This window comes from Thamnophis elegans, chromosome 4, assembly GCF_009769535.1.
Source record: "Thamnophis elegans isolate rThaEle1 chromosome 4, rThaEle1.pri, whole genome shotgun sequence".
Lineage (NCBI taxonomy): Eukaryota > Metazoa > Chordata > Lepidosauria > Squamata > Colubridae > Thamnophis > Thamnophis elegans.
In genome coordinates this window covers 67,931,379-67,953,331 of record NC_045544.1, presented here as the reverse complement: position 1 = coordinate 67,953,331, position 21,953 = coordinate 67,931,379, and the positions used below count along the sequence as shown (strand labels likewise).

Here is a 21,953-nt window from a genome sequence, read left to right as displayed (position 1 = left end):
ATAAATGCAAAAGAAAATTTATTCAATTTCTAATCGGATATGGGAAGTTTTGTGAATCCTCAACAGTCATCAATATTTTTTCTTTTAGACAATATTTTTTTACTATTCTTACATGAATTATATTAACATTATTTGATTACAGATTATTCTGATAGCGATTTAATTGTGTTAGAAGTCTAAGATTAGAGACTTTTTCCCCATGGAAAAAAAACAGATTATACCTATATTAATTTTGTTTCAATAGATTTTTTTTCTTTTTCAAACCCTGTATTTAATATCCAGTTGCCGCTTTTTATTCATAACATGAAGAAAGCATGCAGCTTGTAGTAGGGCTTCCTTTTATTGTAATTGCTATGAGGGATTAGGGTATTCTAATAAAATGTATGTCTTGGGTTTCTAAGAAAGCCTAAAATTATGGCCTGTTTCTGACAAAACTAGAATAGGTTTCTCGGTTCGCCCACATTAGTATGCTCCAGTTTATCACTGATGATACTGGAAAAAAATCATTCAGCATTAATTTCAACTTAATGCTGATAGACGCAATGGGTTGATTTGCACAATTTCTGTTCAGACCAATTCCATAGACAATTAACCACTAGTTCAAGGATCTTGGTGTACTCATAACAAATGATCTAAGAGCCAGCACTCACTGTAATAGCATTGCCAAAAAGGCATTAAGAGTTGTTAACTTAATCTTGTGAAGATTCCTCTTGGGTAATATTGTACTGCAAACTAGGGCATACAAAACCTTTGCTATACCAATTCTCAAATACAGCTCACTCATCTGGAATCCGCACTGTATATGGGACAGTAACACAATTAAGCGAGTCCAGAGGTATTTCACGAGAAGTGTACTCCGCTCCTCTGCTCTCAACAGAATACCTTATGCCACCAGGCTTGAAATTTTGGGTTTGGAGAATCTAGAACTACGGTGCTTCTGGTCTGACTCAACAAGCGTAGTACACAAAATTATCTGCTACAACGTCCTACCTGTCAACGACTACTTCAGCTTCAATCTCAATAATACAAAAGCACACAACAGATACAAACTCAAGGTAAACCGCTCCAAACTTGATTGCAGAAAATACGGCTTCAGCAGCAGAGTGGTCAATGCCTAGAATGCTCTTTCTGACTCTGTTGTTACATTCTCAAACCCCCATAACCTTAACCTTAAACTGTCTAGTATTGACCTCTCCCCATTCCTAAGAGGTCAGTAGGGATGTGCATTAGTGCACGAGCCTGCCTAAAGTCCCTGTCCTACTGTCCCATTTATTTGTACCCATTCCCTGTGTTCTTATTCATGTTTATTCTTATTCCTGTTATCTTGCACATGAGAGACCAACTGAATGAATGGACGGATGAATGAGCTCGTCAATGCAACCAACCCCCCTACATTTAACAGAGAACCCCGTGGGAATCCTTCACGCATGCGTAACACAAACACCCTGAGGAGGGTGACCGAGGAGCCTCGTGCGCAGGCGCATTTCAGGCGGGACGTGCGTCGCGCGCCTCGGCTTCCCGAGCGCTCGCCCGGGCCTAAGGCAAAGTGAGCCTCTTTGCCGTCGCCGGCTGATGACGGAAGTGCCTTGCGCGAGGCGGGCCTTCCTTTTCCTTGCGTGCCTGGCCAAGGTGCCTGGAGAAGCGGGAAGAGGCAGGCACGGAAGGTAGAAGATGATGGGGGGCAAGAGCAGCGCTATCGCCGCTGGCGTCTGCGGCGCCCTTTTCATCGGCTACTGCATCTACTTCGACCGCAAGAGGAGGAGCGACCCCAACTTCAAGAACCGGTTGCGGGAACGTGAGTCTTCTTCCCCCTCGTGCGCCCCGCCGCCCAGAGCGGACTTTGCGCTCCCCCTCCCCCCGCCAGCCGCCTTTTTCGCTACCCGAGTGCTTCCCCCCACACTTCCCTTTCCCTTGGCGTGGGAGGGTCACATGCCTTGGAGAGTCGGTTCCCTTGCCCTGTTTTGTGGCTTCCAACGTCCAGGAAGTCCTCGGCTAACGGCCGCTAGTCTTTTCCGTAGTGAAAGCCCCTCCCCACCGCCAGAGAGGAACCTTGGATGGAGGAGGAACCGGAGCCCCACAAATGCGAACTCTCTACAAATAGGGTATCCCACTGCCTGGTTTTTAATAACCTTTAATGTGCTTGGGCAGGAGAAGAAGTTCAGCCACATAGGGTGTAAAAGTTAAAGGAGGCCTTGGAAATAACCTAGTCTTGCCTTAACTTCAAAAATTGACTGTCGTGCATCCCAGCAAATGGCTTCCCTTCTCCATCCCCTTATGCTTAGCCCCAATCTTCTCTTCTAAAGGTACCCAGTGCCTATAACCATAGGGTGTCCCCCCCCCCCCAATTCTGGGCCCTTTATTCAGTCTTGGTTGCTTTCCTCTCTGCAGATTCCAGTTGTAAATGTTGCTCTTAAAATTGCATGGCCAGAATTGAATGTGTTACTCTAGGTTTGGCCTAACCAACTCATATACAAGTGAATTGTTACAAGTAGTCCTCAACTTAGGACCATTCATTCAGTGACCATTTGAAATTACAACAGTGCTGAACAAAGGAACCTATCACTGGTCTCCAAAGTTACGGTTTTTGCAACAGCTCCACTGTCCCGTGATAAAAAATTAGGGTGTTTGGCAGCCTACTTTCACTTACAAGTGGAGGGGCACTTCAACCTACCCCACCTGCCTTTTTCTCCCCATCTATGGTCTTTTGACCTCCATGGCCCCTGTGCTCCACCTGCCCAGCTGACATCTACCATCTTGCTTCTGCTGCTGACCAAGCATGCTCTGTTTGGCCAGTTGTGAGGCAGCTAGCTGGCCACACAAGACTCTGTTTTCTTGATCACGCATGGTGGTTTCCTCACAAGACCAGGGAAAGATGGTCTTATGTGACCACCAGCTGTCTCAGGAAGGGCCAGGCTGGATATGCCTATTAACAGTGGAGCAAGAAGGTGGCGAAGGTCAGCTGGAGTGGCAGAGTGCAGGGTAGCAGGGGCTTTGCAAAGTAATGAGGGCAACTTTGGCTGGGCTTCCTGAGATGGCTGCAGCTTTCCACTGTGATGCTGAGTTGAGGTGGCTGAGGCTTCATGCGACACTGGCTCGGGCTTCTTCTAGCCTCAGAGGCATAAGCTGCCAAGGAACTCTTGTGCCACAACGTAAGCAGCCCCAGAGCTGTGAGGTTCTAGGGTTGCTTGCCAATCTGCAAGACTATGTTTGTGAGGCCAAAAGGGCCAAGAGTTGAAAGGGAGACAGTCTCTCACCTTGGAAGAATCAAGGCCCAAGCCCAGAATGACTTGGATTGGGATGGGTCCTTGGCTAATGACTGATGGAATTTGATTAACACAAATGGGGTTGCTGTTGCTAAGCCATGCGATCATTTGAAATTGTGCTTTTGACCACATCACCTAGCATCGGAAATTCTTGTCCTAATTATGGTCACAAATCAAGGACTACATGTACTTGATCTTGATCTTATATAACTTAGTTGCAACCCAACATTGCATTTCCCTTTTGTAGCAATTATATTACCTTCATGTTTGGCTTGTGATCCATCAAGTGCCAGACCCTTTTCATAGGTGTTGTCACCCAGTATGATCTCCCTATTCTATATTCATGTACTTAAGTTTTCCTATGCAAAACAAGGTTTTTGCATTTTTCCCCCTGAAATAAAATTTCTGGAATTTTGATATCGTCCCCCAAGGAATTTGCTATTTCCCTTCCCCAAATTTATGTTGTTGACAAATGTGTTACTATTTCCATCAAGGTATCTATAAAAATATTTAACAACATTGGGTGCAGAATGGAGCCCTGCAATACACCTCAAACACTTCATTCCACTCCTCAGACAGCCATTAATATACCACTGGGTATGATGTTCAGCCAACTCTGTTTCTAATGGGAGCATACTCTAACCCATGTTTTGCTATCTTTTCTTTGGGGATGTCACAGAAAGCTTTGCTAAATGCTTTACTGAAGTTAAGGTACATTATGTCTATTATTCCATAATCAGCTAAACTGGTCACTCTTATTAAAAGAAGAAGATCTGGTTGGATTGATAACATTTTGTTAGTTCTACCAATAATGACTGTGCTCATCTAAATTCCTTTGTTAAACTCCTATTTGCTGGGTGTGCATGCTTGCTGCTTCTTAATTAGAAGTTTCATTCATCATCAAAATTTCCTTCACTTTTAGTTTAGCCAGCCACAATTTTGAGAGTCAGGAGATTCAGAAGTGAATACTGCTATGAATACATTTCCTGACATTTGTATACACATAAGTTATATGTTCTTAATATACAGAGACAGAATGTATGTGCAAGAATTCTGTGTCCAAAGTTATTTCAGTCATATAGCGTTGTCCCAGGAAAAGAGTCGTATCCAGCTGTAAATAGCAATAGCAATAGCAGTTAGACTTATATGCCGCTTCATAGGGCTTTCAGTCCTCTCTAAGCGGTTTACAGAGTCAGCATATTGCCCCCACAGTCTGGGTCCTCATTTCACCCACCTCGGAAGGATGGAAGGCTGAGTCAATCTTGAGCCGGTGAGATTAGAACCGCTGAACTGCAGATAACAGTCAGCTGAAGTGGCCTGCAGTACTGCACCCTAACCACTGCGCCACCTCGGCTCTTAAAATTAAATAATGAACATAAATGTTTATTACTGTAAAATATGTAATATATTCCAATTAAATTTCAGAAGCCTGCTTTATGTTTGGAGATTTGCTTTGCAAATACTTTCTGTATTCATAGAAAATTGTATTTATAGAAAATCCTCTAAAATATTTAACCATTCACTAAAATTAAAAAACATTGTGATGGCATAGCTTACCATTGCTCCTAATCATGATGACTGAATGCTAATTAAAGTCAAAGCTGGTCACTGGGAAACAACCTAATTTTATGTCTCTATTCTTCATACAAATGAAACATAGTTTAACTTCATAAGGGTCACTCCCCCTCATATTCGGCCATCCAGGTGCCAGAGAAGGTTGTGTGTCTTGGAAAAAGAAATTTGAGGGGGAAGATACTTGCTTGTGATAAAGTATTATGTACATTATAGTTACCTTCACTTTGAAATATTTGACAGTTACGTTGCAGCATCTACAAAGCCTTGTAGAGTCATGTTACATAATGCATTCTCAAAACCCTCCTGGTACTGTTTCACTAATAACTTCCAGGATAAGGAGAAATGCTAAAGAAAAATGTAGAGTTATCCAAAATGCAGCATTATTTTGTAATTTTGCATTATTTCAGCTCTTCAACAATTACTCAATGATCTTTGTTATGTTTTATCTTAATAAAAAAGTTTGCTTGCAAAAACTTTTTCCCAGATTGTGAAAGTACTCTTCTGTTTACCTAAGATGAGTTTTATACCATCAAAGTAAATGTTTCTCCAAAGCAAATTGCAAAACATGATAGTAAGACGAAACAATTAGCTTGCAATTGACGCAAGGATCACAATTCTGAAAACTCCCTGATTATACACAATACAATACAATAGCAGAGTTGGAAGGGACCTTGGAGGTCTTCTAGTCCAACCCCCTGCTTAGGCAGGAAATCCTATACCATTTCAGAAAAATGGCTATCCAACATCTTAAGATTTCCAGTGTTGGGGCATTCACACTTCTGGAGGCAAGCTGTTTCCAAAAGAAAATGATTAATTGTTCTAACTGTCAGGAAATTTCTCCTTAGTTCTAAGTTGCTTCTCTCCTTGATTAGTTTCCACCCATTGCTTCTTGTTCTACCCTCAGGTGCCTTGCAGAATAGTTTGACTCCCTCTTTTTTCTGGCAACCCCTGAGATACTGGAATACTGCTATCATGTCTCTCCTAGTCCTTCTTTTCATTAAACTAGACATGCCCAGTTCCTGCAACCGTTCTTCATATGTTTTAGTCTCCAGTCACCTAATCATCTTTGTTGCTCTTCTCTGCACTGTTTCTAGAGTCCCCACATCTTTTCTACATTGTGGCAACCAAAACTGAATGCAGTATTCCAAGTGTGGCCTTACCAAGGCATTATAAAGGGATATTAACATTTCACGTGGTCTTGATTCTATCCCTCTGTTTATGTAGCCTAGAGTTATGTTAGCTTAGTTTACTTTATTGTCATTGCACCTCTTACAACAAAATTAAATGCCATCTTCAGTGTACATCATACTAAGAAAATATAAAAATAAAACAAAAACACACATACGTCACATTTGATATTTCTATTGCTGGTGATCTTCCTATACCTATGTGGAAGAGCTTATGGTGAGCTTAAGTACAGCATTTGAATTTTATTAAAATTGGACTCCTGATGTATTTCTGTGTATTACCACCAAATTTCTAAGGACTCTTGGGTTTTTGTAACACACAAGAAGCAATACACAAGTCTCTTGGTGCTAGAAAAAAAAAAAGAAATATAGATAGGATGGGATAGTCCTTTACTTACAACAGGTTGTTGAGCAAATTGTGGCAGACCCCCCCCCAAAAAAACTACTTATGACCCAATTCTGAAATTACAACTGCTCAGCACCCCCATGATCACTCAGTCTTATGACTGATTGCAGGAATGCTGCACCATCCTTCCATCTATTTCTGTTTAATGACCCATGTGTTTAACAACTGCATGGGGAAAACAGGGCTAGTCGGGCCATAAGTGAAGTGATCACATGGGCGTTTATCTTAATGGTCATCACAAATTCTGATCATAATGGGCACTCCATTATGGTCATGATTCGAAGACTACCTGTATGGGAATAATTTAATAAGATATATTGTTGACTCTTGAGTGAGCTAATGAGTGACCTGTAGATAATATTTTTTATATTTTGCATAATTTAAGAATAATTATTCTATATGTTAAAAGTAATATAATGTTGCATATGAGTATCTCCCTTATGTTCTTTGCTATGGTACATACGGAAATCTACGAAGTTGGGACCTCTCTTCTGAAAATTCCTCTGAAGTGCAAGTATGGTAGCATGAGTGCTTGAAAATCAATATATCCTTATTTAATCTATAGGAAGAAAGAAACAGAAGCTTGCCAAAGAAAGAGCAGGATTTTCTAAGGTAGTAATATGTATTTTATTTGCATATATGCTCTACTGGCAGGCTTTGGGGCTAATACTGGCTTGATCGTATATATATATTTATTCTTACTGATTTGTTTGGATGACTTTTCTTGTGTTTTGTTGGAGCCGAGGTTTATTTCTTCATTTTATATCTCCTGATAATCATCAAGAATTTCTGGAGTAGGGTGATATAAAATATTGAATGATTACAATAAAATGTTTTTTTCAAAGTGGTCTCTAGTTTGAAATTATTGTACCATCAACTTTTTGTAGCATACATCCAATAGCCCAAATTTTGGAGAAGCAAGAATAATGACTTTCCTTTTTTTCCCCTTCCCCTTTTCTATTGAAGATCCCTCAACTAGTTTTTCAGCAATCATCCCTTCCTTTTGAGCTCCCAACCATCTTAGCCCATTCAGGAGCTGCTGGGAAGGGACAAATAACCTATTTTCCTTTTATGGATATTTCTCTTGATCCATGTATTATGGGATGATGTACTTCACAAAGGATAGCTAATTTCTAGAGTAATTGTGAGGATTGAGAAACTGATAAGGGGATTTTTAGGTGTGGTTTTATTTTTAGTTTTATAACAATTTGTAAAAAAATGGAATGTAATATTCCCTGTAAACTTCTCTTTATTCTTGAAAAGCTCTGAGTAGTATTAACCTTTTAGAAATTAAAGTTTTTATATTTAAAAGCATAATGGGAAGGATGGTAGATTTTGCTATGATATTTAAATGGCTGATTTGATAAATGTTGTTCTTGTAGTTGCCTGATCTAAAAGATGCTGAAGCAGTTCAAAATTCTTTCTTGAAGAGATTCAGTTGGGAGAGGAACTTTTAGCACAAGGTTATTGCATTTTTTTAAATCTTTCTTTTTGCTAACTTGTATGTTACACATTAGAGATACAAAATCAGTAGGAAAAAATGTTTATTACTGAAACCAGTGCTTTGAAAGGTTAAAATAATTGCATGTTCTTTAAAGGACAAGCCTATGTATATTTACAAACATGTAATCCAACTCTATTGAGTTTGATGACTTCTTTCCTATTTGTATAGAATTCTAAATTTTGATTAGCGGAGCTTAATCCTTAATCTTAACCCACTTGGGGATAGATTCAGCTAAATTCAGGGCACTAAATTCCAAGGCAGAGGGATTGCAGGACAAATTACTTTTTGAGCGTTACAAAAAGAAATAATAAAAATAATAAAATTCTAAATTTACAGCTGCAACTTTGAAATGTTATCACTGTTATTTTAATATACTGCATGCTATTTTTCTATCTAAATTTGTCTCAATAGCTCATCAATCAAGAAGGCCACTATTCAGAATAAAGTGAATAGAATAGAATAGAAGGATATTCAGAATAAAGTCTGAATATTCTAGGGTAAATTTGAACTTTGGGTATTTTTTTGTTAACAAATTTATAGATGTGCGCATGCAGATATTTAATTACTTTGCTGAAATGATTTGGTTGAGTTTTAAGTATTGTAACCTAACAGAATCGTTTCAAATCGTCATTAATGTCATTATGCCTGATCTTTAGTCGCTATAATATGCTTGTTTTTATTCAGGAGAATATGAAAAAGGTGTTGATCACTTGAACAAATGCCATTGCTTGTGTGGACAACCTCAGCAATTACTACAAGTTCTCCAACAAAACTCTTCCACCACCAGTTTTCCAAATGCTTCTTACTAAACGCCTACAATTAGTCAGGTATGAAAATCTTCTAATTTGCTTTTTGAAATAGAATTAGTAATGTTCGAGTTTTATTTCTCCTGATCTCATCAGTATGTTTGTTAAACCCATTAAGAGCAGATCCAGAACTGAAGCAAATGAGGATATATTAGTGATCACAGCTTATTCCTTTCAAACAGTCCAGTCCCTCTCAGAACTGAAATTTGACTAACTATGCTATTTATAAATTATCCTTATAAAGAGGCTATAATGTAGAACCTTCTGTAGAATTCTGTCATATTCACATTTGTTTGTAATTTGACTGCGAGGAAACAATTAAAAAAAATAGGTTTGACATGACATAATTTAGTTTTTCCTATCTGAAACTCTTAGCTTTCCATCTAATAAGAAATAGCTTACAAATGGCTGTGAGAAAAAAATTAACTAAGTTTAGATGTTACAAATCAGTTTGTTCTTTGACTGGTTTGATGCAGTGCCAAACCTGATAGTCCCAATTCACTAATTTGGAACTAAGTTTATTAAAGAAACTGAATAAAGTTATATAGCTATATTATAGTAAGACAACCCAAGTAAAAATGAAAAAAGCATTTGAGAAAAGGCTGAGATAAACTTAGGCTGCTAGAAATATGTTAGTTTAGGTTACTAGAGTTGTTTGGATATATGAAATTACCCATAAAGTAGTTGAGTTTGTATTAGATCTTTTTGCAATATTGCAAGAAACTTCAAATATATCAGTTCTTTTTCTGGCACACATGTGTTTACTTTAATTTTGCACATAAGGAACTTGAAGTGAAATAGCTACCCCAGGATTATTACGTTAGAAAGGCTTGTGTTCCAGTGGTGTAGTCAGAGCATGATTACTAGTTAAAATGCGCCCACTGGATCCATATTTGGAGCCATGTGGCCAAAAAAACATCAATCTGCAAGGTTATTTAAAGTTTATTATCTTGTCGAAGGTATTTTGGGAATAACTAATTCGACTGCCTCCACAAATAAGCTACAGCAAATCATAACAATCTTCTATAATTGTTTTGCTTGCCTTAGGCTCATTATTTCTCTAAATACTTTTAATTGCATATTAAATACTGCTACTTATGTTGATTTTTCAGGCAGAGGGAGGTTGATTTTCAAAAGCTAGAAATTGTAACTATTTCAGTAATGTGCTTAACTGGAGAAGTTATACCATAACAGTTTTAAAAGTTTCTATATATTTATTTGCAGAGAATTGTAAGTGCGCAATGCTTGCTGAAGATGATGTGGAATGAGAAATATTTCAGGAATGCCACTTCCTTAGTCAAAAGATGAGCATCCGGGGGTAGGAAGAGTAACAGAATAGCATAAAAGTCATGATGGACTGTGTACCCACATTTAAGCCTGCAAAGTTAATTTTAACTCTGAGTAGGGTGGTTTGGCTGGACTTATTTATTAAACTAGTGTATTTTGATAAATTCATTTTATAAACGCACCATATTGAGTTATAAAAATATCATTAATGTCAATGCAAATAAAGTTGTATATACACAGACTACAATGTTCAAACATGCACACCCCTTGCTCATTTTGAACACCCAAAGCTAAGGCATTAAAAATGTACCTGGTCCGTTCATGTGTAATGCCTGCTTTTTCAGCAGTCAAAGGGGTTGGGGTGGGGGGGACAATGTCAACAGATTTCAGCAATCTCCTGGAAATTTCTTATGCTTGTTACTCAGAAAGGAAAATCAGTGGACCTGACCTTTGATTGTATTTTTATTAGAATGGTCATACATTTTCCTTCATTCTCTGAAAGCTGCCTAGGGTCTTTTAGATCAAGATACCTGGAAGTAACATCATCTTGAATTAAGATAACTGCCTCCTGGATTTGACAGATAGAACTTGTCTCTATTACCATATCGGCACACATAAGATGACATTCTGATTTTTAGATGTAAATTAAACTGAGAGTCTTCAGCCATATACTAAAATAATCATATTAGATATTGGATGCTTTCCTGTAATAAATGTAGAACAATATCATTGAGAATCAAAAATCTGACTGCAGGAATATGTGACTTGCGTCTAAATGAAAACCACTTTTGAATTATACATTGAATTTACCACCGTTTTCATAGTAGCAACTGTATATATTTCCCTGCACTCTGTTGCAAGAGCACAACAGATATCATGCTCATTGCCTACCAAAGGGCAGTGCAAAAGACAGGCACTTAGAAGTAAAGAATACTCAGCCCCGAACTCCCGTTTTGTGAAGCAGAACTGAATAAAATTCCAGACCCTTCTGCATGCAAACCTAGTTCAGGCTTATTTATTTACTCCCACTTTATCACAATCATTGAGTTATATTATACGAAAAATGTAAATTGCTAAAAATTGCTATTTTCCTATTAGTTTTCTGCTGTTTGCAGGAATTTGAGTTTTAATTATTTAACCAACTGCTGCAACTTGTCCAGAGATTTACCACAAAATTAGAAATCGGATTTTCTTTCTTGCATAACACTGTGCATCATACAAGTATTTCAGACATCTGACTTTTATGGTCTCTTAAGTCTGTCGTTTTGTCTTCCTGCATATTGTGTTATGCCTAGTCCTATTTTGCCATTTTCTATTTAGGCATCCTTTATTTTAATTTTCTAATCATTTATTACTGCCTTGTTTATTAATAAGATTTAATATCACTGCTATGTATTTATACTATTTTAAATCCTTAAAAACTGAAAATTGTTGTTGGCTCTTACAGCTCTCTGTTAGATTTGTTTGAATGAAATATTCCCATATGTACTACTGTATAAGTTCATTCCTTGTGATATATTGAGTTGGAATAAGAATTACACGTCTCATTTAGCATCTCAGTGTCAAAGAGAGGTTTAAGCTCTCATATTTATTAACTTGATCTGTGTGGCAATCAGTTATCAGGTTGCTAGCAGTGTTCATGTTATAAACTGATTATGTTTTATCAGTGTTAATGACTATCACTATAAGCAATAGGCTTTTGCATCTCAGTCATTACTAATTTTTCTCAATTGGATCACTGTTCTCGGAGCTTTCAGAATGGATTTAATTGTTCTTTAATCTTATACAAACACACCCAAACAATTGTAGACACTCTGTAAAACGTAACATTCTACAGTGCAAATCATAGCTTACTGTTCAAATTCAAGCTTCAACCTTTCTGCTTTTGGCCTCTGTTTCTGGGACCGGAGGATTGCCCTCCCCATGAAAAGGAAACCCATTTTCTGAATTAGTTACTAAGGGTTGATTTTTCCCTGGCCTTTAGTTTTCTTTGCTAATCATCTGGCTTGATAGGTGGGTCTTTTTTCTTTTAATCTCTTTCAATGTCATCAAGCTCCTGAAATGTAGATTCCTAATTTCAACTTAATTCCTAATAACGGCTCTAGGATGAACAATATACAGGGTTGATATGGTGTTGTATTGACACTGTAGGTTGCTTAAGTTTTAAAAGGCATTATAGTTTTAATTATTACAAGCCAAATAACTAAATATCCATTGTCATTGTTCCAAGTAATGAACTCAGGGAAGGTCAGAACTCGTAATGCTTTGTTCAGGTTCAAAAGATCTTTATTGATTACATCATATTGGCACTTAGAAGGGTGAAGCTAGCTCTAAATTAATCTCGCACTTAGGGATAATTAAAAGAATGAGACCTCCCCACCTCCTTTTGTACTCTCATGTCACATGGCAAATCAGTCCAGATGTAGGTTCCCGCTCAACTCCACAAGTGTCGACATGACCTTGGTTTTCACGCTAGCTGATAGATGTTATGGCTAGCCGGCTGAGGCACCACATTGCTAAGTCCCCCCCACCCCACCCTGTCCCATCCCCCCGAATGGCAACAAGAAAGAAACAGAAGCAAGCAATGGCTTCAGTTAAAGTCCTTTTGCAGGTTGACATATATTGCTACCGAAGTCACCCAAAACATTTTGTAGTGGGAATTTTCTATCCTTTCTCACTATAGCCTCCTGTGCCCTCTTCCCCAAGACTTTTTCTGAGGATTGGAGCCCTTGAAAAGTGCAGGTGATGCAGCTGTAGTGAAGAGCAAAGTCTCTGGAATTGAACTGGGGTGTCATTTGGAAGCAACCATTTTAATATAAATAAGTTTCGAGATCACAGGATGGAAATAATATTCTTAACTATTGCCTGATGAACCTTTAATTGATTTACAGATAACAATGCCAAATACACTCTAGGTTAGATAGTAATTCTTGAAAGATTTTTTGCTGAAATAGTTGTTATTGCTGAAGTGTAATGAAGAGTGACCTGATTTTAGTAGACACGCCGTATATACATATCAGTTGAGGTTTGCAAAATAGGCAAGATAACAATATAACAACAACAACAACTATTAAGGCCATGGAACTACCATTGTTCTTGCAGCTAGGTAGCTTTAGAGCAAAAAGTGAACATGTTTGATTATGGGAATTTCAATGAAATAATTGGGATCACTTTTAATTGGGACTTTACAAATAAGTATTTCATAAAAATCAGTATCGCAAATTAAATCTTTTGATGTATTGTTATGTAGCAGCTGTAGCATTCAGATTTGAACTAGGCACTGGTGCTTTGGCTCTGGTATGAGTATTGGCTGTTACTTATAAGAGTTGTGGTTTTCCTCTAGGTGGTAGTTTTTATCTCTGTATGCCACTTAGCTTCACCTTGGTAAAAAGGGTGGTTACATAAGTTGAATTAATAACCCAGTAATAGTCCTTGGGTTGTTTCCACATTCAGTACAGCACATGAGATTTGCCGTGCCTTAGAATTTCTGGCAGCAGTGAGGAAATACTTTAGCACTGAAATAGTTAAGGGACAATTGAAACCTGTCTCAACTGTGGAATTAATAAAAAGGTTGCCAAGGACAATGCTTGTACCACACTTAGAGGCCAGCTGGGGACCTGACCATAGTCTCCAGTCTCCTGGGAGGCATTTAGGCATGCACAGGAAATAATATTCCTTCTTATCCCATCCAGCAGGAGCAACAGCAGCAACCTTTGTGGACCAAGGCACCATTTTGTGCCTTTCTCTTAAGGGGAGGGGGGAAATGGTGTGTATAATGATGGTTAGGAGAAGATTGTTTTTCAACAATACAAGAATCAAGATCTTTGAGGTCAAACTGAGTGGTGGGAAATTGAGAACAGAAACCACTTAAGCACCGTTTCTTTACAAATCAAGGTGTAGAGATTACCACTAACTTAAATTATTTAAGTTAGAAATGCATCAATGGCTACCATAATTGTGCAGCTATCCAAGGAGGATTCAAGCAAAGCACCCACCCAAAGAGATTTTGCAAAGCAGCATTGCCATCTATTCTAAAGGAAAAGTGAAGAAGCCATTTTGGTTCACTTGGGCTGCCTTGTCTGACCCTCACAAGAGCTGATGGAGGCCATTTCTGCCAAGAATGCAAGGTACTAAGAAGTACCTCACAGACAAAGCAACCCTTCCCGCTAATTCAGGTCTAGACAGACTTTCAGATAGTGGCTGTGGCTTTAATGTCCCCCCAATTAAAAAAAAAAACTTTTACATAATCACAAAATGTCATCAGCTATTTTGAAGCATCTCAAGTATTCAAGACTGCAGTCTCCTAAATGTTTTCCTTCTAAACTTTCACCTTCATAATTGCAAACTAGTAGAATTACATAGCTAGAATAATGAATGAATATGTACTGGTAGTAATCTGAGCTCCACAGGCTAGTCACGACAGAAGTGTAATTAACCCTATGTAACATCAAACAAAATCTTCCTTTTCCCAACAAAGTAGAAGTAATATTTTGTGTATCAGAATTATGTGCAGTAGATGGTAACACCTAGCATCTAGTAGCTGGGTTTAGTCGATCTTGAAAAAGTGAAGCAAGGTGGGATTCGTATTAGGATATCATTAGAAAAACCCAAATCCTAGAGCTTTTCTTGGGAAGTCAAAAACATGTCCCATAAAATTGTAATGATGGACTACAGCAATCTGTTGCTTGAGAAAGCAACATGGTGTGCCCTTGTATTTTTATTTTATGTTTACTATTTTACAATCACAGACCAAAACACTCATGCTGGAGAAGGGGGCGGGGGGGGAGGGAGAAAAGATAACCAAGAGCTTGGGAAGATCTTACATAAAAGTACTGATCTTGCTAAATAGTTTGATCCGAGTTGGTGGTTGCAGCAAATTAAAACAACAGCTATCAGCTAAGAAGAGGAAAGGGTGCTCCTCTGAGCTTGTGTGAGAATTATTAATTGCTATCCTGCCTTCATGTGTGTAAGCAAAAAGGGTAATGCTCCTTCCTCCCTATTTTTCCACAAGTGAAGTGGGCCGAAAGAGATTGGCTAATGCCAGAAAACAGGGATATAAAAGTGTTTGGGTCAGCTTGTCACACCAATAGAAAGAACCATAAAAGGGGGAATCTGTTTCTATTTCAACCAGCAGGTGGGGCAAAGTTGCCTTTGTGCTGTGATGATGCCATTGTGTCTTCTTTAAAGATGGCAAAACCATGTAGCTGGAGTGGGTAAAATGGATAGGCAGAGAGATTTTGCTAAATACTTTGCATGGGAAAAGAATCTCCCAGGAGGCCCACTAGTATTCTCTGGTTGCTTTGCTGTTGTTGAACTTGCAAAATGTGGTTTGATCATCTTGAGAGGAGGTCACCGCTGCAGAGATCCAACAAGAGTGGACTCTTATTGCATCTATACACAAGGTGTAAAAATACTTCATCTTGCATCTCAAGAAGCAATTATGCATGATGTTTAACAGAGACTTTTGGAAACCAGGGAGCAATGAAGTGCCAAAAAAGGTGGAATTATTTTGTTTTGTAAACTGAACAATCTACTAGTTACCTCTCTGAGCCACTTCCTTTTTTCTTTTCAATAAGAGTTTTGTAAACATTTTTTCATTTCGAAAACAATTTCTTGCAAATATTAGTCTGCTGTCTCAGTATACTCTAAAATCTTTGATTGGTCTGGCCCTATCTTCAAGATATTCATGATCAAACCAAGAGATCCTTATCTCTTAGGTGGGTTTGAGTCTGCAAGGCCTCTGGGATGTAATTAGGATTTGAAAGTGACACAAAACACCTAATACTGATCAGCATGGATAGAGAGTCAAAGTGTATGAAGAGTGACTGAATGTGAAAATTACAAGATGATAGTCTTCATTCCTTGGTCCATCTCGTTCACAAGGCCTTTTTCCTGGAGGGATTTATCAAATGAACAAGAGCATTCCTTGCTAATTTGCCAGGGAATGGAAGTATCACAGTCAGGTTGGACAATGAATAAAAAAGATGTAGCATTATATAAAAGTAGTGAATTCAGTGACAGTACAGAAGCCATGTTAAAGGTTCTTTCAGGATTCCCAGCAATGATGCACTGAGAATACGCAGTGAATCTGATGGCCATTGCAACAGCCTGCACTGCCTATGGTTAATCCACATGTATTTAGAAAGCTGAAGATGGAGTGAGAGCAAACAATTACCTGGAGGATACTGTCATATGTGGCAAGCCTAGCATTCACATGCCCAGCTGTTAAAATGCCTACATCTGAATGCATTCAAATTAGATCCAAAATGATGCCCCCAGTTTAGACCAAATAATACTAAGGAGGGGGCGAGGGGGAGAGTTACTGAGAAATAGGAGCTGATGGTACCTACTCTTAAAAGGGATGGGGAATTAATATGTAACTTATCAGAAGCTATGCATTTCTAGCATTGACACAACAGCTGCAAATTCTGGCTTGTTACTCCTCAGAACTGAAACCAGGTTAGGAAAGCTGGGACATTACTTTTTAGCTCCCTTTACATACAGAGTTGCACAGTTGTAATGTATGGCTGTGAAGGTTGGACCATAAGAAAGGCTGAGTGCCAAAGAATCGAGAACTTTGAACTATGGTGCTCCTGGACTCACTGGAGAAGAGCTTAATGCAGGGAAAGATTTGAGGGCAAAAGAAGAAGGGGACAACAGAGAATGAGGTGGCTGGATGGAGTCACCAAAGCAGTAGGCATGAGCTTAAATGGACTCCAGAGGATGGTAGAGGACTAGAAGGCCTGGAGGAATGTCCATGGGGTCGCGATGGGTCAGATACGACTTTGCAACTAACAACAACATACTGAGTCAATGTATTGGCTCAATTCTTTTCAGTATTTCCAAATACTAGCTTGTATCAACCACCCCACATTATGCAGAGAGTGATAGAGGCTCTTTGGAAACTTAAAATCTTACAGTTGTGAGGGAACTTTGAGGTCTTTTAATCCAACCCAAACTAGTGCCAGAACAAAGGATTGAACTGGATGATTTCTTTAAAGGTTTATGATTAAGCTACTTATTTATGGAAGAACTTGATATTCCATAAACCATTCAAGACTGCTGCCTTCACACCTCTAAGACATCTAGCCCCATTAAAGGGGGAAGATAGGGGAGTAACATCAGGAATAAGTTAATTTTCATAGTGCCACTGTCTGGTATTGAATATTTTTTTTCTCAATTGAAAACTAAAAAGCCTCAATCTTAGTAGAAGAAATATGGCGACATCTGAAAGATTGCCACTAGGGGGCAATGTGGCACTCTTGTAGTGTGGGAAATTAATTCCTCTTTTCCTGTAAAAATGTTGCCTCCTCCCCCGGTTTGATTTTCCATGAACTGATAATTTCACCCAGCAGTCTACCCTGAAAGAAAAAAGAAATGGCTTCATGAGCCATTAGGAATACTATGTTTTGGATCCACTCCTAAACTCCTTATTGTAGGAAACAGTGGTGCAAAAATCCCTCCTTTCTCCCAAAAAATAAATTTTAAAAAAACCACTAGGTAAAGCAAGCCTCTCAGAAGCAATTACTTCTGAGAAAAACTGTCTCAAAACAATTGCCAGGAAACATTCTTTTGACCGATATTTGTAACGCAGGTCTGAATTTCTCAGCAATGTTATTCCAGGCGATTGAAAAGCAGGAGGCTTTCAAATCCTTCAAACTGCAATTGTGTCTGCCACCCGCAGCCTAACTATCTTTCCAGTCTCTCCATTGCTGAGCTGAAATGCTACCCACCATCATTTTGACAACAGAAAACTGTACCACCATGAAATGTACTGTTCTTGTTGCTGGAAATCCTCCCTCTCTCTCCCTCTCCCTCCCTCTCTCTCTCTCTCTCTCTCTCACACACACACACACACACACACACACACACACACACTGTTTGAAGACAATACATTTGCCTTTGTCCCCTTTAATGGGTGACAAAACCTAACAAATTTTACACACCTTTAGGCTGTTCTTGGATGATGTCAAAATAAGTGAGGGCTACATTATGATAATAGGAATGTGGTGGCTCAGTGGCTAAGACACTGAGCTTGTCGATCAGACAGGTCGGCAGTTCGGTGGTTTGAATCTCTAGTGCTGCATAACGGAGTGAGCTCCTGTTACTTGTCCCAGCTTCTGCCAACCTAGTAGTTCAAAAGCATGTAAAATGCAATAGAAAAATAGGAACTATCTTTGGTGAGAAGGTAACAGCGTTCTGTGCACCTTCAGCATTTAGCCATGCCAGCCACATGACCATGGAGATGTCTGGACAGCGGTGGCTCTTTGGCTTTGAAATAGAAATGAGCACAACCCCTAGAGTCGGGAATGACTAGCACATATGTGAGAGGGGAACCTTTACACTATGATGGTAATCTAGTAAAGGACAACTTCAACCCAGAATGGGTGGGTGGGGGAATGAATGAAGAGAGCAACTTTGTTGGGACACCAGCAGAAAGAAGATGCCACTGAGGCATTCTGGGGCTGGTTGCAAGTTGGCAATAGCCTTTAATGGAAAAGCTTGAGGCTGTGATATTTGCAAGGTCAGTCAGCTTGATCGGTCTCTGGCACAGCACTATGAAGAGCTGTACTTATGTTTCTGTCCTCTTTGGGAACCTTCCAGCTGTGCAGGACAGTCTCCTCCCTCAACCTGGTGACTCTCCGCTCTGTTCCATGCAGCCTGGTTGATGATTGCGTACAGGCAACAACAGAAGCTATAGTGCTGCATACAGAATGAACATTGTTATTTATTTATTTTTCAAACATATACAAGATAGCAGGTATAATTATGAACATGGACGTGAACGAAGGAAATGAATACAAATAAATGGGGACAGTAGGACAGGGACGACAGGCACGCTGGTGCACTTATGCACGCCCCCTTTATGGACCTCTTAGTAATGGGTTGAGGTCCACGGTAGACAGTTTAAGGTTGAAGCTGTGAGGGTTTCAGGATGTAACAACAGAGTCAGGTAGAAAATTCCAGGCATTGACCATTCTGTTGCTGAAGTCACATTTTCTGCAATCGAGTTTGGAGTGTTGTTGAGTTTGAGTTGAGTTGGAGAAGAGTAAAACCAGAAAACCTGAAGAGCTTGGGAACTCCAACAAATCCTAATATATTAAAGCCTTGCACAATAATAACTAGAAAAAGGTTGTTGGAAAGATAATCTAGTTCCATCGCTTTTTCTCCCAACCATTGTCTTGCTATTTCCCATTCCTGCAACAATCTGTGGCAATTACAATGGATGGACTCCACTCATCTGTGACTTAAAATGCACCCCTTTAGTAATCTAAATTTTATTAGAAGCACATTCAACTGGACAGTCACATGATATTTTTATTTTTACTTTATTCAGCACCTAGCAATCTCAATATTTGCTTCCCAAGGGGTAAAATATTCCCAGACTTTCATGGCTCAGCCCAGTCTTCTGGATTCAGCACAAAAGGTTCATATCTTGTGCAACTGCAATAGTACACAAAATTTTGGATCTGTTGCCACCACACCTGTTTCTGGATCTCATGACTGTCCTCAATGCACAGGGCAGGGCTGCTCTAATTAATTAAGCAGTTCAAATCATTTTGGAAATTAAATGGCTGTATTTTTCATTTTCTACTAGGAGTGGTAGAAAAGCAGTGAGGACATGCTTCCTTGGTTTCATTTTTTTTTTTTTGCATCACGCTAATGTTAAAGGCACTGAAACAAGTTTTTATTATTTAAAAAAAATATTTTCTGACTCATGAAGAGTTTTTACTCTGATGCAGAGACAAAGAGGGAGGATACTGGCTAGGAAGATTTTCCTCCTTTGCCCGAGTGCACACACGTGTGTAAAAGTAAATTTATGGAGTGCTAAGAGATCAGCCTTGCTCTCTGGGACAGGGTGTGAACTAAAGCACATTCTGGAAAGCAGACAGCAGTGTAATCCATTCATTCAGCTCTGTCTGCAGCTGCTTTTTATAAACTTGGCATAAATCAGCACTTCGTGAGGCCAGACCTGTGTATCTGGAAAATATTTTCCCCAGCCCCCTTCCTCCCTCCCTCCCCCCTGCCCCCAAAAACAATTGGACAAAAAGCACAGGAATTATGTAGAGCATGGGCTGGCCTCACTTGTGGTATTTTCCATGACTTCCTCTGCTCATTTTTCTCCTGCCATTGTAGGAGTCCATAAGTCAAAGTTGTTAAACTTTTCCCGGTTAAAATGTAACTCTAAGAACAAAGTAATCTGATCCCTTAGAGCCAAGTAATCATCTTTTTAGAGGCTCCGGTTTGGGAACATCTCCAGCGCGCTGGCAGGTTTGCAGATTGGAGTGGGCTTCAGCCGGGGAGGGAGCGTGTGTGCCAATTGCCTCTCCAGGTAAACAGTTCCCAGGGAGCAGAAAGGCTGGCGTGTTCTTTTTCTCTCTTGCAGCACAGTCAATACTGTAAGGTTAAATGCTGCCTGTTGCCATTTCAGACACCACCAATTATATTGTGAGCAGGAAGGGATCCAGCTGCAAACCTTTGACAAATAGGAAGACTTTTAGAAGAAGAGAAGTTGCCAAGTGGGGAAATGAATAGACTTTGGACACATTTTAAAAACCAAATCAATATATTTTAATGCCAGGAGCAATATTTTCTCTCTCTCGACTTCCCAACATTCAGTAGTAATTGGATCTGCTCTCCCCTACCCAAAGAGTATTCTCCCCTTTCTCAGGGGATCTCAGAACAACCATAATTAATCTTGAAGCCGTCCTGTCAAGAGGATTTGGTTCAGCAAGTTTTGTTCCCCCCACTGCTTACTTTAGCCTTTACTTTCTACCCATTATCTGATTTTTCACACCTTAAAAAAACCCACAGTGCTTCAAATTATTTAGGCAATCATTTTTTTTAAATTAAAGTAGCTGGCTTTGTTAAGGACAGCAGTGGCCTTTGGGATGTCTCCTGTCCTTTCTCATCTCCTGAGTTGGAGTACGCTCCACCCAGGGGTGGACTTCAAAATTTCAGCAATGGGTTCTCTGCTCAGTTGCTGGGTGGGTGTGACCATGGCAGGAAGCTGTTTTTGCCTTTCCCTGTCTCCCCCATTGCTGCGCTAGTAAAAAAATGACACCAGCATGAAATGGGTTCTCTCTCCTTTGCCCATTTCTATCCTGACCAAGCTGCTTCTTTCCCCAATCACTGCAGGCCTCTGATTTTCCTTTCCCTTAATGGGTGAAAACCCTAACAAAGGTTCCCATTCTTTGACGTACCCCTTGGATGGCATTGTGATAAGGGGGAAATGACACTTCAATATTGATTCAAGAAAGGACCACTTTAGCTTGTCTCACTCATGGGCTGGCAACCGGCTATGTCAAAAGATTCCTGGTACACAATATGATCCTGTACACATAAAAAAAACAACCAATTGCCAGGGTATGTATGTATCATGGTTATGTTAATGTGGGGGAAAGTATCTTATTTTAATATGGGGGGATCAGTGGCATCTGGAGGATATCAGGTTAAGACAGGCTTACATAATCGCCCACTGATCTTTAAACCGGTCTCAACTACCAATATCCAACTACCCTACCCCAAGTAATGTCACTGTATACTATGCATTAGAATGTACTTATGCAATTTCCTTATGCAAATCCCATCCCAGTCACTATAGAATTCCACACAATTTCTCATGGATTGAGCATGGACACATTATAGTTTTTAGCTAGCTAGTTCATGAAGGCAAGGAGATCAACTCAGCAATGATTAGAGGACTGGAGGATAAAACATATAGGCGGTTGCAGGGATTGAGTATGTCTACTCTAACGAAGAGAAGGACTAGGGGTGATAGGATAGCAGTCTTCCAACATGGGAGGGGCTGCCACAAAGAAGACAGGGTCAGATTATTTTCCAAAACACCTCAAGACAGAACAAGAAGCAATGAATGGGAACTAACCAAGGAGAGAAGCAACTTAGAACTAAGGAGGAATTTCC

The 21,953-nt window shown here is 39.4% G+C and overlaps 1 protein-coding gene and 1 non-coding gene across 2 annotated transcripts; both read left to right on the top strand.

Moving 5' to 3' along the window:
- Positions 1 to 1,508: 1,508 nt before the first annotated feature.
- On the top strand, positions 1,509 to 10,762 carry TOMM20 (translocase of outer mitochondrial membrane 20). Its single transcript, XM_032215769.1, is given in 9 exon segments — positions 1,509 to 1,795; positions 6,997 to 7,043; positions 7,814 to 7,841; positions 7,844 to 7,894; positions 8,620 to 8,705; positions 8,707 to 8,743; positions 8,746 to 8,762; positions 9,966 to 9,981; positions 9,984 to 10,762. Coding segments are annotated over 9 exon segments (432 nt in total). The 5' UTR covers positions 1,509 to 1,671; the 3' UTR covers positions 10,010 to 10,762.
- LOC116508562 lies at positions 5,123 to 5,258 on the top strand. Its single transcript, XR_004255377.1, has one exon. It is a non-coding gene; the product is annotated as a small nucleolar RNA SNORA14 (small nucleolar RNA).
- Positions 10,763 to 21,953: the final 11,191 nt, after the last annotated feature.